The sequence below is a fragment of the Neophocaena asiaeorientalis genome, unplaced genomic scaffold (genome assembly GCF_003031525.2).
Source record: "Neophocaena asiaeorientalis asiaeorientalis breed wild unplaced genomic scaffold, Neophocaena_asiaeorientalis_V1.1 scaffold100, whole genome shotgun sequence".
Taxonomy (NCBI): Eukaryota; Metazoa; Chordata; class Mammalia; order Artiodactyla; family Phocoenidae; genus Neophocaena; species Neophocaena asiaeorientalis.
In genome coordinates this window covers 6121506-6138125 of record NW_020173955.1, presented here as the reverse complement: position 1 = coordinate 6138125, position 16620 = coordinate 6121506, and the positions used below count along the sequence as shown (strand labels likewise).

At 34.4% G+C, this 16620-nt stretch overlaps 1 protein-coding gene across 5 annotated transcripts in view; it reads right to left on the bottom strand.

Annotated features, from left to right (window-relative positions):
- FANCL (FA complementation group L) overlaps positions 1-16620 on the bottom strand; it is a 77599-nt gene that overhangs the window by 45954 nt on the left and 15025 nt on the right. For 4 of the 5 annotated variants that reach the window (XM_024752993.1, XM_024752995.1, XM_024752996.1 and 1 more), the window contains one exon: positions 12499-12599. In XM_024752993.1, the coding sequence (XP_024608761.1) occupies positions 12499-12599 (101 nt within the window). The remainder of the gene's footprint in view (positions 1-12498; positions 12600-16620) is intronic. The other variant, XM_024752994.1, reaches the window with a different exon arrangement.

The window sequence follows — 16620 nt, the reverse complement described above, 5'->3', positions numbered from 1 at the left end:
GCTGTGGTCAGTGAGCACTATGTTTCGGTTTTCCATCACTGGAACCTTTGGCACACACAGCATGTTCCTGTCAGACTCTACTTATGTACACATTAAACTTCCTGTCAAACTCTTTGATCCATTTCTGTAGTTTCATACAATATGAGACTTTTATGCTTCCTTTATTTGTTTTTCTCCTCAATGAACTTCTCCTTTATTATAAATAATGTTACTGTACAAAAGCCTGGCTAGTATTAGTTCACATACTCAAATTGATCCTCTAAGGAAAATGCTGTATAAGCACAGGTACAGTCTGGTCTCCTAACAATAAATTTTCTTTTTGTGCAATATATAGCTTCTGACACTTAACCTGGGCATGTATTCAAGATGACTAATATTTTAAACACATACCACAAGCACAATTGTTTTGGCTTTAAGTTGCTCTAAATGCATGAATTTTTTACAATGGAAACCAATACCCTTTGAAATATATCATTCTGTAAAAATATGGTCCCTTGAGAAGCATAAGCTACTGCCAAAAAGGTTCAAATTTAGCAGTATATTTACTAGTGAACTGGGCATGTGGATATTTTTTTGACATTTTTACAATACCATTCTCTTGTAACGATAAAAAGTAGCCTAACAGTACTGTACAACTTATCACCCAGACTGATGGTAAAACCTGTTAGGGTTCAAAACTAACATTAGCCTCCTAACCTAGGAGACATTTTTTTAACAACACTATATGCTGTTTAGTCACTGGCCAGATATAATGGTAAAATGGGTCAGTTTCAAGAAGTTCTGGGCAATAAAGTTGTGGAACACTATTTGTAATGAAAAACAGATCTAAATCTGAAGATACATATCTTCAATAATAGAATAAAAAGTAAAACAGAACAATCTTTATCAACAGAAATTTTTTTTTATCATAATCTATAAAAAGTCTAGAGTCTGAGAAAACAAAATTATTCTAGAAATATTTACATAAAAATATCGATGACTCTATATAGTTAATCATTATTTTCTTTCAGCTTTATTTGTAAATGTCTCATATCCCCCTCCCCTCAAAAATTTACAACATGAGACTTTATCACAAGTTTTATCAGTATGACTCTAGGGTTAGATACATGGGCATCTGACTCTTTGAAAACATCAACACTTCAGATTCAAGATGTTGAGATGAGCATATGCATTTATATCCTCTCTCTACTCACACACAGAAAAAAGGAATTTTTAAAAGATATGCATAATCCCACAGTTATAAAAAGCACAAGAAGGAATAGCATCAATCAGAGCAAATTTTCAACAAACTTTATAAAGATGTCAAGTGGTCAAAAGAGCACTGAGTAACGAAAGAGATTAGAGGAGAGAGAAAGAGGGCTCCAGGAGGGAGACAGCTGGCAAAAAAAGAAAGTCTACAGAACAGAGGGTATTACTTATATGCGGGAAGAAATTAAGGAAATTTTTTAAAAATACAAGAAACAAAAATGGGAAGAGAAAATTTTAAACAAAATCATAAACAATAAAGCTATGTTAAAAATGGTAATTGCTCTACCATTAGCTTTTCAGTGAAAAATATTTATGTAGTCATAAAAAGTTAAACTGCTTACTAATTACAATTTTTAGAATTCAGCAATAGACAAAGCTAGCAAACTTAATTATAGTTACAGAAACTAATGTAAATATATTTGATCATTGCAATTTAAAACAGAGACAACAAAAATTGAGAAGGAGAAAGATATGAGGGAAGAAACATTAAATTTTGTAATTGCTAATTTGAGAGTAAGAGATACCATCTTTAATTGAACAGACATGAAAGAAGTTTAAGAAATATTAAAGCAAATAGAAGAATAAAAGAATAGTGATGAAGGGAGAGAGAAGGCAGTATATAAACTAAATCCATTTTTATTACAGTAGTTAATCAGTATGTAATTCTGATCAATCAAGCAACGCTGAATATAGGCATATTTTTTTAGAAATACAGAAGTTACTTGTAAACATGAACATTTCAGAGTGTTTGTCTCAAAGTGTAAGACCAGGGATGGGATATGGTATGGAAAAAGCCTGCTGCTTTTCATTATAAGCCCTAAATAGTTTAGAAGCATGATGAATATATACAGAGAGAGAGAGCAAGAAGGAATAGGGAGAGAGAAGGAAAAACTAAACCACCAACTAGTACTTTTCATACTTCTCATTGCTGTTTGGCATCAACATGTTCAAAATCATTATGGAACATCTATAAAATAAGACAGAAATAAACTAAAGTTCTAGTCTTTTGTTTGCAATCACACAAAGTTTAAGATGTAGAAATAATACATTAGAGAAGAACAGGCTTATGCTCAAAATACTGCCCTGCAGTCAAAAGGATCATAAGGTTAATTTTGTTAAGCTTTAAGACAAAATTCAAACTTTTAAAAATTTATAATTTCAGGTTAATCTAAGCATGGTCATTTAAAATTCAACATTTTACCCATGTTGATTCCTGTCTACTTTGTTTGGGGAAGAAGGAGAAAATTAACTGTGATTATTATCACATTTAGTACATGTGACTGAGAATGGCAAATGTGCTCTAGTATTTATTCTCAGCTTCTTCCTTTTGGTAATAGGATCCCAGCTACTGTAGCACTCCACCTAAACCGCGTTTTAGCTGGGTACACTCTATCCAGCTAGCAATCCTTCCACTGTCCTTGGGTATCAGCGTATCACTAAATTTTGGCCAATGTACTGCAAGCAGAAGTGATATGTGCACCTTTTGGATCATTTATAAGAAAATCATGGCTACCCCTCCCCCAATCCCTCCCATTCTCCTTTCCTGTAGAGTGGAACTTAGGCCAATATGACCCAGCAAAGACCATGCCAACAAGAACAACCTCTTAGTGCAGCTCTGACCGACAGAACTTTCTGCGATGATGGAGGTATTCTATATCTGCACCATCCAAAACAGTAGCCACTCGTCATATGTAGCTACGGAGGACTTAAAATGTAACTAGTATGAATACTAAATCTTTAATTTGAGTTAATTTAAATGTAAGTATCAATAGTCACATGTGGCTAGTAGCTACTATGCTGAACAGTGCAACCAGTGGATGGTTGAAAAGCAAAAGAAACCTGGGCTCTTGGATGACCCTGTGAAACAAAGCCACCAACTCACTCTTGACCACCTGCCTACCTGTGAACTGTTAAATGAGAGACGAATAAAATTCTATTTTGTTTCAAACACTGAGGATTTGGAGTTCTCTTTGTTAACAGCAGCTCAGCCGGTACCTTAACTAGATAATCAATATTTGTATCTATTCACGACAGAAAGGAATATCTTAATGTTTGGTCTACAGAAGAGATATTAAAGGGGAAGAAAACAGCAATAAGCTCTTACAAGTAATATTAAAATCAGTTTGTCTTAAAAAAAAAAGGCAATTTCAAATGTTCTCTTTTATTGGTAAGTTGGATATATCAATTTAAACAACATGAAATAAATAATTTCTACTCATTTATTAAAATAATACATTTGGGCAACTTTCATTATTAGAAAGCTCAAATTTTTGAAAAGTTATAAACACATTTAAAACTTATAAGTTTAGGTATTTACTACTTAGCTAGACATATTCCAAAACTGACTAAGAAATTATAAAAACATAAATATAAAAATCTAAAGAAATAAAACACTATACTTTTTTTTTGCACTTTACTTTGCATTTATCATTTGCTGCATTTCTTTATAAGTTACTGCTTGCAATAACTAAAATGGCACTAAACTTAGAGTTAAGGGTTTTTTTTAATTTTATTTATTTATTTATTGGCTGCATTGGGTCTTCGTTGCTGCACACTGGCTTTCTCTACCTGTGGTGAGCGGGGGCTACTCTTCGTTGTGGGGCGTGGGCTTCTCATTGCGGTGGCTTCTCTTGTTGCGGAGCATGTGGGATCTTCCTGGACCAGGGCTCGAACCCGTGTCCCCGACATTGGCAGGCGGATTCTCAACCACTGCGCCACCAGGGAAGCCCAAGAGTTAAGTTTTTTAAACATTTGAAAGGGATATTAATACTTAAGCTTCAGAGAGGGTTTTGTTGTTGTTCTTAATAGGTGAATGTTATCGGTATAGAAAAACAGAATGAATGTGCTTTATACCTCTTGAAATACTGTACTTACTTTGACCAAAAGCTTAAGTTATACAGTTTTTTTCATTAAATATCTAGATGCATTTATGTACTAATAACATCAAAAGGCAGACTGAAGACCTTCATGTTTTAATAAAGCACCAAAGTTTCCATTTCCACTCTCAACTTTAAGCATTAACTACTTCAAAAAACAACCTCCCTAGTTAACATTTTTCCTCCCTGTGTCTTCTGTACGCCAGTCTATCCTGCCTTCCATTAACTAGATTAATCTTCCTAAATATCTTTTTAATCATATCAACCACTTGCTCAAAAATACTCAGTGAGTCCCCATCACCTGCATATAAAGAATCCTTAGCCTAACAGTCAAGACCTTTCAGTCCGGCCCTAATATTAATCCTCTTACGTGAGCAACTGATCCACTCTGAAGTCCAAAAATGAACTGCACATTTCCATCACTACAAAGTTGCCTCCCCCATTCCTACCCTTTTAAGGCTTTCTATATTCCTCCCAAGCTTTCCCAATATCTACTTCCTCTCAGAACTTCCTAAATTATCCGTAGCGCAAAAGAACTTCACCTTTCTCTAAACTCTCATACTGCTCCTTTTCGTGTTAAGTTTTGCCTCCCAATCAAATAAGCTTTTTTTTTAATAAGCAATATGAAAGTTTTATTTTTCTATGTATGTGTCAATGCTCTATGTATTATATGAACATAAACAAGCTGCTGTCAGACTGGTTCATATTTACTGATTCGCACCTAAGTTTTAAACAACTAAATGCAAATTCTGTTTAACTAGATACTCTAAGCATATTACCAATGTTTAGAAGGACAATTTCTTCACTATCATATAATTTGCATTCAGTGATTTGGATATATGTATGAGGTAAAAGCACTCTATTTATAAAGGTCATTTAGAATGAAATTCATACTTTTAACATCTATACTCTTATGCATTATACAACAAAATTATCATTATGATTATAATTAAATCATAACACTAATTATATGTTGTAAAACTCATATATAGTCGGACCTTTTGGTGAACTAGTATCTCAACAACTTTATATTTACTTTACACAAGGAATTATTTGAGTCACATAACTTATGCTTCTTTTCAACCCTTATTACTAAGCATCATTGGTTGCATTTAAAAAATGAAGAGTATGTGGCTCTGAGAGGTTATGTGACTTGCCCAAGGTCACACAGCTGATAAGCCAGAATTAAAGCCCTTGTCTCATTACTGGAATTAATTTAGTATTAACAAGTATCTCCATTTCTCCCAATATGTTATGTAATTCTTTGAAATGCACTGAGAAATTATAGAGGATATCGCCATCAATGAATTAAGTCCATTTCAAAAATATTGGACTTAATTAAAAATCGAATTTAATACATGTTGACACTCTTTCAGCAGCACAACAAATTTAGTAAAACTCAGCTCTTTCGCAAAATAAATTTAAAAGGCCAAATAGTTTAATTCTACTCACTCTAAGCGATAAATAATACGCTACATTAAAAAGGACAAAACCATCAGGTCACTACCCCCTGTTTGAATCATTTAAGCTCTGAATTATCTAGGACCATGTGATTACTAAAACAAACATAAGATATCCTATAAATAAAGTGACTATGCATTTCTTTTGAACTGGGACACTTTTGAGACTAAAAGTGGCCACGATAAAAAGCATAAGTTAGGACTATCCTAGGTAAAGTGGGATATAAATCAGCCATTCTATAAAGCAAACAAAGCTTTCAACTTCAGGACATTCTTAATACCAAACAGAAAATCCTATTAAACCCCAAGAATTCTGTTTAATTCTTACTGTTTTAATGAGCCATTCTGTAACATAACACAAGCAGAAGTTAATAGAAACCCATCAAGACACTTTTTTGCATCATCCACCTTTCTGAGCCAGTATAACACCCAAAATCATCCACAACTTCATCTTACCCTTAGGACAACTTGCTGTTCTTAGTGTGTTTTTAAAGAAGTTGAAACAAGTATAGAAATTACAATAATAGCAATCAAACTTAAGATCAGCTACTAATTCTCAATGTCATTTCTATTAAAATAAAGGTATATGAATATAGAGGAAAAAGGAAAGATTTCAATCATATTTTAAACATTTCCTTTTTTCTAACTTAATTTTTTATAAAGCTTGATATTATAGAACTGATTAGATATGTCAAGTATGTAATTTAAAAACACAGCAAGGTTTTCCTTACCTTAAAAAAAAAATCCTTCTTTTATTATCAGATTTTACTATTCCACTAACAAATCTACAAGATTATTATTTAGAGTGTAAGTAAAATATAGATATTTTATTTGGTCTAGGAGTCATGAAGATTCTGAAAATCCATTTAATTTGTCATGCAAATCATTATGTGTCATTTTAAGACATTTTAAATTAAGAAGCTAGACAGCTGCTCAGGCATCACCTCACAAAGTAACAATTCTAGCATGGGGACAGCACAGTTCAGTTCTCATCTGTAGTTCTGAGGGTCCTGAAACCCAGTATTATCAGTGTGCCAAGTATACCAGGCCCGATTTAAGAATTAAGTCACAAAAATAAAACTGAAAGGAGATGTTCTTACTTCGCCAGACAGTGCTGGATAAATACGGACAAAATCATACTATTTGGCTTCTCACAATCAATCCATGCAGACAACTTCTCTTCTGCTAACACACTGTTTATTTGTAAAGACTATGAAACTAATGATTAGGTAACAGCAGGTATATTCTAATTCAATCATGCATCCTAGTCACTATAGTTAAACTATGAGCTTTCATAAATCTAAGCAACAGATTTCAAAACTATCATTTCGCACATGGCCAATTTTATCCGTGGTGCGATAGTCACACTTTGAGGCTGAAAACTAATAAAAACTATGTCCAAGTACTTGAGGGAACTTTACTAAAGGCTCCATACCAGAGCTATCCCCACAGCACAACTCCAGGGAGCCATCATTCACGCCAAAGCCTGAGCACTGTTATGCAGCCAGCCTTGGCAATGTACACTCACCTCATATACAAAGCTGGGGATGAAAATATGTATCTTGAAACTTATTCTGAGAATTAAACAAGAACTCTATAAAGTAGCTAGCAGGAACTTAAAAATGGAAGTTCCTATATATAATAATCTAAGGAGGAGACAAACATTTATATTATGATGAATGCTATGGTAGAGGCATTCATATCCTTACCTTTGGCTTTCATCTATTATCTAAGTTAGAGACCTGTTCCTCTTCTCCACTATCAGAACAATGTATATAAAGCAAAGCAATGTCAGTACTTCCTATTTATCTATGAAAACATTTATTCCATAAAATATTTTATATACTTGCACTATTTCTCTTATAACTTTGTTGCTAACAGCTCTCAAAAATCCTATAAGTATATACCATAGTACCTATCTGAGTTAGAATTAAGTACTACTGGGATCCATCTACTTAAATTCTGACTCTTCCACTAGATATAAGTTCCATGAGGAATCTTAAGTCTTGCTTGTGTACCTTCACTGCCTTACATTATAGGCATTCAATAAATAATACGTGGGAAAAAATGAACAATTCAAAAATCTGATATTTGCATACTCAATGCTTCAACTGATTTTCATTACTGGAGTTCTCCCAATAATGTCACATCTGCGTAGAAAACTGCCTCAAACTGACTATATCAAAATAACAGAAATAAAACTAGAAGAACATTTCTTCTTCCCTTTCCAAACCCTTCCTCCATTCCTAACTATCCTCTAAACACTGAGATCTTAACATTTAAGCATCAGAAAATAAGTCAAAATAATTTTTCTCTTTTCTATCACTTTAAATCCAAAGAATGATCAGGTCCATAACATCAACGCCTCAAGAATCTTCATAACTTCAGCAGAATTGTTAAGAGTACATCTCAACTCATTACTTGTCTTCTGTCTCTCCCCTCCATTGTTTTGCTAAATTTTCTAAAAAAGGTTTCATCCATCCCAAATCCTATTCAGGAATGATACCTTATCAAATAAAATGTAATTTCATGAATACGCATTAACCGGTCCTCAATATCACCATAATAGTACATTTAAAATTATATGTAACATCCATTTCTGGCTAAAATGGAGTGCCTTACTGAAGACCAAAACTTCCACTGAGAACAACTAAAGTAGCCTGATGAAAGGGAAAAGAAAAAAAAAAAGTTTGAAGATGTCAAAAAATTGCTAAAGCAACCAGGACTTGAAGGACCAAGGTCCTGAAGAAGGGGGAACAGAGGAGACGTAAGCCAACACTTCAGCCATTTTTCCTTCAGGGTATTTAGCAATTCTGGGCATAGGGCAAGAAAAGGAGGATCTGGGTAAATGGCGCAGGCAGAGAGCTACTAGTAAGTGGCAAACAAAAAACAAAAAAATCAAACCAAAAAACCCAACAACAAAAAAACAAAACAAAAACCCTAACAGCATTTCTGGCAATCTCTTGAGGATAGAGAAATAAAAATAACAGACTTAAAGGGCCAGAATCTGGTGAAAAGGTAGGGTCAGAGACTGCGGCCGTATATTCTGGCAATTTTCCATCAAAACTTTTAATAAACTGCAAGGGATAAGAGGATAAAAAGCCAAGCAGTAAGCCAATGAAAAACAAAGGATAATATTTAGAAATCTCATAATACTGAGGAGAAATTTATTAGAATTTAGAACCCACCAGTGGGAAAAAGTCCCAGTGAACATCCCTAAGCTCTCAGTGGGAACCCTTGGAGGGTTACCGGTCAAAGCAAAGTAAACAAGAGGTATATGAAGCACTGCCCAAAATGAAACCCAGACTCTAATGGGCTAAAGGTAAACTAGCCTAATGAAGACAAAGATTAGAGTTTAGGATCTACCAAGGGAGAAATCCAAATGAGCACACTTGGCTCTTGCTTGAAAGCTCTGGAGGGTTATAGCCTGGGAGAGGGAGAGGAGCAGTAAGAACCCTGCAAAAATGACAACCCACCCTGAACCATTTCAGTCTCTATGGCAACGTGCCCCCACTTTATTTTCCTAGCAAAGAAAAAAGTAAACCCTTTGTAGAAGAAAATATCATCTGGAGCTTCCAAACTTTTTAATACACTATTTCCAACACAACAAATATTATTAGGCATAGCACTGCAGCCTGAATGGCCAAGGGCAAGTACAGAAGAACAGCCAAGACAGTGAAAAAACGTGCATTAACTAGAATGCCTACAATTAAGCCAGTTTCCTCATTTCCCTTTTGCCGTTTTGTATTTTTTGTTGTTTTGGTTTTTTTCCCCCCAAAGAAAAAGCAATCATGTTATTGAGAAGAGACACAGAGATTTAAGGTTTTACATTTTTTTTTTTGTTATACAGTATTCAGTTTTGTATTGATTCAATTGTGAAAATAAAGAAAAACCCTTACTCTCTGCTGTTAAAAAAAGTCTAGGCCTTGGTACTCACCCAACAAAGTTGAAAAATAACGTCCACATGAAAATCCTGCACATAGATGTTTACAGCAGCTTTATTCATAACTGCCAAAATTTGGAAGCAACCAAGATGTCCTTCAGTAGGTGAATAAACTGTGGTTCACCCAGACAATGAACTATTACTCAGTGCTAAAAACAAATGAGCTAATGAGCCATGAAAAGACTGAGGGGAAATTTAAATACGTATTACTAAGTGAAATAAGCCAATCTGAAAAGGCTTCATAATGTATGATTCCAGCCATATGATATTCTGGAAAAGACAAAACTATGCAGACAGTAAAACGAACAGTGGTTGCCAAGGGTCAGGGGAGAGGGAGGGATGAATAGGTAGAGCATAAAGCATTTTTAGGGCAATGAAACTACTTTGTACAATATTATAATGACAGATACACGTCTTTATACATTTGTCCAAAACCATAAAATGTACATCACTAAGAGTAAATCCTAATATAAACTATGGTTTTGGGGTGATAACAATGGTGATAACAATGTGTCAATGTAGGCTCATCTATTGTAACAAATGTACCACTCCGATGGGGGATGCTGATAATGGTGGAGTCTATGCGTGTATTTGGGGGCAGAAAGTACATGGGCAATCTCTGTACCCTTCTAATTTTGCAATGACCCTAAAACCACTCTAAAAAAATTAAGCCTATTAATAAAAATTAATAAAAGCACTAGGAATGCCAAGATCCAGGACTATATGACAGAAAACCACAAGAAAAAAAGAAAAAGAGACTCAAGGGGATCTAGATTATGGGAGTAGGTAGAAAAATTTTAAAACAACCATAAAAAAAAAAAAAACAGAAAAAGATGGAGAATTTCAACAGAGCATTAAAATCTAGTAGAGTTATACTAATATCTAACAAAGTAGACATTAAGGTAAGAAATATTGCTAGATACAAAAAGAAACATTTAATGATGAGGGAAAATCCACAAGGAAGATACAGCAATTATAAATGTGTATGCACTCTAAATTAAAAACAGAACTTCAATATGATCCAGCAATTCCACTTGTGGGTATATGTCCGAAGGAAACAAAATCACAATGTCAAAGAGATATCTGCACACCTGTGTTCACTACAGCATTATTTACAATAGCCAAAACATGGAAACAACCCAAGTATGGGCATTATGCTAAGTGAAATAAGTCAGACAGAAAAAGACAAATACTGTATGATCTCACTTATAATGTGGCATCTAAAAACACACCCTAAAAAACTGAATTCATAGGGCTCCCCTGGTGGCGCAGTGGTTGAGAGTCCGCCTGCCAATGCAGGGGACACGGGTTCGTGCCCCAGTCCAGGAGGATCCCACATGCCGCGGAGCGGCTGGGCCCGTGAGCCACGGCCTCTGAGCCTGCGCGTCTGGAGCCTGTGCTCCGCAACGGGAGAGGCCGTAACAGTGAGAGGCCCGCATACCGCAAAACAAACAAACAAAAAACTGAATTCATAAATACAGAGAAAAGATTGGGGGTTGCCAGAGATGACTGTGGAGAGTGGGTGAAATGAGTGAAAGAGGTCAACAGGCACAAACTTCCGGTTAGAAAATAATTAGTGGGAGTGTAATGTACAGCATGGTGACTACAGCTAATAATATCGAACAGCTGACGTGAACAACATGGCAGTTAGGTGCACCAACCCCCAACACAGTCGAAAATCCACCTATAACTTCACAGTTGACCCTCCATATCTGCAGTTCCACATCCACACATTAAACCAACAGCAGATCGGATAGTACTGTAGTACATTTATTGGAAAAAAATCTGCATATAAGACCCCGTGACGCTCAAGGGTCAGCTGGATTGTATATGTGATAGCTGCTAAGAGAATAAATCTTCAACATTCTCATCACAAGAAAAAAATATGTAACTGTGTACTTATGCATGTTAACTAGACTTCTTGTGGTGATTATTTCATAATACATACATATATTGAATCAGTATGTTGTACATCTGAAACTAATATAATGTTCTGTGTCAATTTTATCTCAATAAACAAACATTAAAGGGAATTCTTTAGTCAGGAGGAAAATTACTCTAGACAGGATAGAAATGCAGTAAGGAAGGAATGAAGAACACTGGGAGAAATAATTGTGTGTGTATAAAAATACTGACTTTAAAAACAACAATGTTTGTCAAATTTAAATATAGAATTAAAATGCATTATAACAACAACACAACAAAGGGGAGAAGATGCATTCAAGAGTTTTAGATCTTCGCAATATAAGAAAATTGGTAAAGATAACAATGTATATTTTGCTATGTGTATGTTGTAATCTCTGAGGTAACCTCTAAAATAATAAAAAAAAATCTAACAAGTTAATAGAAAGAAAAATATAATAAAAATTGTGATTAATTCAAATAAAGGCAGATGAAGAAAAAAACACAAAAACATGAGACAAATATAGAAAACATACAGCAAGATAATAGACATAAAACTAAATATATTGGGTGATGTCAGTGAAAATGGCAGTCAGAAGTTCCTAAAATTCTCCCCTCCATATAATAGCAACAGAAAAACTGTCAGAAAAAAAAGGCAAATATGTGAGGTGATGAATGTTAATTAATACAATTGTGGCAATCCTTTCACAATGTATAGGTATATCAAATCATCACACTTTAAGTATGTAAAAATTTTGTCAATTATATCTCACTAAAACTAAAAGAAAAAAAATAATGTTATATGTTCAGTGAAAATATGGTAACATCTTAATTTACTGTGTACATAAAAATGTTATTTTTTTCCAAATTATATTTAGAATGCTACCTTGTAGGTCAATTTTTTTATGATGATATACCTTTAATTCACAGCCACAATAAGCATCAGATACTCTAACTACATGACACTTTTGACTAAAAACAGTGCAAAATAAATTGCTAAAACTGCACATATCTTAAATTGAAATGCATAAGAGAAAGGCATTTCTAAAACATTTTAAAATGGACATACTTATCCCAACCAAGAGTTCCTATCTCTTCAATAAGGCTTGAGTAGAACTGGGGAGGAGGAGGTAGTACATACAGCTCTTTTTTATTCTTTAAAGCAACTTCCTGTTTAAAAGAAAAAACTTGAATCAGCTTCGGAATGCTACACAATGAATTATTAGTACCTGATTACGAAACACAATTCTGTAATCTTTGCGCCTAACTAAAGTATCCATTATTTTTATGGAAAATCCAGCTGAATGATTCCCCTTCTCATAAAAAAAGACATGAAAAGGGTAAAGGACTGTACTGAAGGTCATGTAAAACTGTCAATTATTACACCATACAAACTTAAGACTCTCATGTTCTCCTAGACTATTATGTCTATCACAGATGAAAAAAATTCACACACACACACACACACAAAACCTCCTCATTCTCAAGCCTTCACTATTTTTCTACTCCTGTTGATATAAAGAAACATGTACCTTTAAAGAAAAGCCTGAACTCTGTATATTGCCTAGACTGATACATTTGCACACCTCTGTGAATCACATTCTTACAAAAACCCTTCATTATCACAATAAATATATACCTGTTAATTTCTTTCACTGACTTACATGCTGTATTACTCCCAGACCAGCTAAGTGTTTTGTCATCTATCTGGCTAGATCACAGCTCCTTTCCCTGCTAAGCCCGCCCATGATATCTTTAAGATGGTTTATGTTCCCCCACACAAAACTAAAATTTACATTTTTACAAGCAATACAAATATCACTAGAGTTGCTGAGGCTGAAAATTACCAGTTATTTCAAAGGTGCTAACCTAGACAAATACCTTATTTGGAAAGTAAAAATAAATGTATCTATACAGATGTTCACATGGTCTGGATTATCAAAAGGTTATTATAAAAAGAAATAATAAAACCAGAAATTAATAAAAACCAATAAAGAAATTAAAAACCAGATATAATAAATAACAAAACCAGATGGGAAGAAGTATAAAAATTATAAATACTTCTGGCAACCCTAATAATAAGTTTAAATTTTTATTTGTTTAAGTATATACTTAGTAGTCCTTATCCTTTTTTTTTTTTAAACAAGGATAGGAGACAATTAAATTGAGGTAACACTAGAAAGAATAGATTTTTACAAAATAGCGTTTCAAAATCAGGACTGTTTACTGAAACTACTTTAATAGAGTTCTAAATCTGCTTTAGGATAAAAACAAGCAAACAAACCAAACTGTGAAAGCAGGTTTGTAAAGCCCAGAACATCAATGTGAATTAGAAGGGAAGCTCCCACAAGACAAAAAGTACACTGCTTTTTTATAAACTAAATACCTAATGCTGTATATAGATAGCCTGGTGGTCCACAGAAATAAATTTGTACTATTAAGATTATCCTGTTACTAATATTACTACTAATGTCAATACTGTTCCTGGACTTATAGATGTAATAGCTATACAGTATTTATTTGCAAATTTTTTTAATTCAAAAATATTAATTACTACTATTCACGTATACTGAAGTTTAAAATAAACTTGGATAATAATAAAAATGTACTTTAATCTAGGTATATGACATTTGTAAACTCTGCCTTCTACCTTGGGTCAGACAAGTTATTCCTATTTGAGAACTGTAACAGAGAAAAGGGCAAAGGCAGAGAAGCAAAGTGTTCTTTGTGGACAAGGAAGCAAAGGTACATAGTAGAAAGAACACAGGCTTTACAAACAGGTTTTAATTCCTAATTTTAAACATTTCCAAGTTTTGAGGCCTTAGGCACTCAGTGACTCAGCCATAAAAAAGGAATAAAATAATTTACCCTGTTGAGTTCTTTTAAAACAACTGTTCAGAGCTTCCCTGGTGGCGCAGTGGTTTAGAGTCTGCCTGCCGATGCAGGGGACGCGGGTTCGTGCCCCGGTCCCGGAAGATCCCACATGCTGCAGAGCGGCTGGGCCCGTGAGCCATGGCCGCTGAGCCTGTGCGTCCAGAGCCTGTGCTCCACAACGGGAGAGGCCACAACAGTGGGAGGTCCACGTACCGCAAAAAAACAACTGTTCATTTATCAGATATGTACAAGCTCCTACTATACGCCTAATTATTACTAGGAAACTCCATGAGAGATTTAACAAAATTTCCTGAAATAAGATCAACACCTACTGATTTCATTTGGGCAACATTCTCAATACTTTCACCAGTATTGAGAAAGTTTATTATATTATTATATTAAATGAATTAAATTATATTAAATGATTATATTAAATGAACCCTATTACTAACAATACAACCCAATAAACTACAAATTCTTACATTTTTAGGTACAGTGCCATAAATGTGCAATAGTATCACCAACTCTGTCCACGATTTCTTCAGAAAGCTGAAGTACAGGATCTCATTTTACTCAGAAATGCAATAACAAATGTACTAAATAGAGTATTGTGAATTGGAGATCAATCTCCAATTATTTTAAACTAATGAGTATTTCTTCAAAATTAAATGACCGATAGAGCTTAAAGTTAGCTTCAGTAGTAATGAGCCACAGTATATACAGTTTTTACTCTGGTTCCCTTACTCCAGGGATCCCCAACCCCCAGGCCGCTGACTGGTCTGAGGCCTGTTAGGAACAGGGCCACACAGCAGGAGGTGATGCACAGCAGGAGGTGAGCGGCGGGGGAAGTGAGCAAGGCTTCATCTTCGGCTCCCCATGGCTCGCATTACCGCCTGAACCATCCCCCCATCTCCCCCACCCCCCCACCCCCCAGCTTCATGGAAAAATTGTCCTCCACAAGACCACTCCCTGGTGCCAAAAAGGTTGGGGATCACTGCCTTTGTCCTATTTGTACAGGTTATCAAAATTATGATAAAAAGACAAAAGGAGGAACTTTTCAAACTTGTTCAATGTCAAGGAGATGTAAACCAAAATACGCTTCACTTCTTCACCTTACATTTTTTAAGGTTATCCTGTTGTGGCCTTTGACGAAATTGATAATGAATGTTGATAATCCTTATTAATTAGGGTTTACAAATTTATTAGTCAAAATTTAAACTTTAGAATCTGATTTTTTTTTATACTCTTTATTTTGATCCCAAACTTTTCACCAAAGCGCCACCTCAGCGGGTTGTTATGAGGATTAAAAAAAGGACTCAAGACGAATCTAGCAAGTAAATAAGCTCTGAATATGTGGCAGCTGCTCCTAACAATAAGAAGGCCTCAAAAAAGAACCACAAAGAAATATCAAACTGCTTTCAGTTGTCAGTAGCTATATATCGGTATTGTAATTTTGTAAAACAAATATAAAGAAATATTTTATAGATATGGGAAAAGCATAAGTAAAACATACAAGTAAAAACATAATAAAATGACTATGTTAATATTCGAAATGAAAATTTTCAGATTAAAAAGAGATATAAGCATAAAGTCAAAGAAGTAAAATCCCTATGCCAAATTTGAAATGAAAATTTTGAAATGAACTCATGATTGTTTTCTTTCTAAAAAGCATTTTTTTCAGGCTTTGTCCACTGAAAAGGCCTAGAATTAATACCAATGAACACTCCAGTTTTGAGACTGTGGCATTCAAATACCATTTCCTACAAAAAAAACCACAGCTCTTCGGAAAAATAGGATGACAATGAAACTGGGGCAAATGGTGTCATAAAGCAAAGCTTGGGTTGTGTTAAAAGAACTCAGGAGCCAACATGAAGGGGCTTACACTGACCAAAAATGGTACAGTTTAAGCACTGAATAATGACTGCAATGGACTAAAGTTAATAAAATATTAAAAAACTCACAGGTTCATAATATTTTAAAAAAGCATTAGTTTCGAGTTGCTAGGCACCAACTGATTATTCTAAAAATTGACTTTTTAAAAAAAGGAAAAAGAAACAAGCATTTATCCTATCTCTCCAGTATAAGCTATGCCACAAATTAACCAAATAACTGATGAAGGGAAATTCTTCTCTGTAAAAGATTTTCAGCTAATAAATATAGATGATGGATTTTTAAAAATCACCTTTTGCAATCCCTAATGAAAGAGTGGATGTAGTCAATGACTGTCATTGGAAGCTAAAATCAGTAGGTGATAGGCTGATGGGAAACTTTATATTAGATGGATCTAAACCTATTGATCAATCTTAACTCCTCTAAA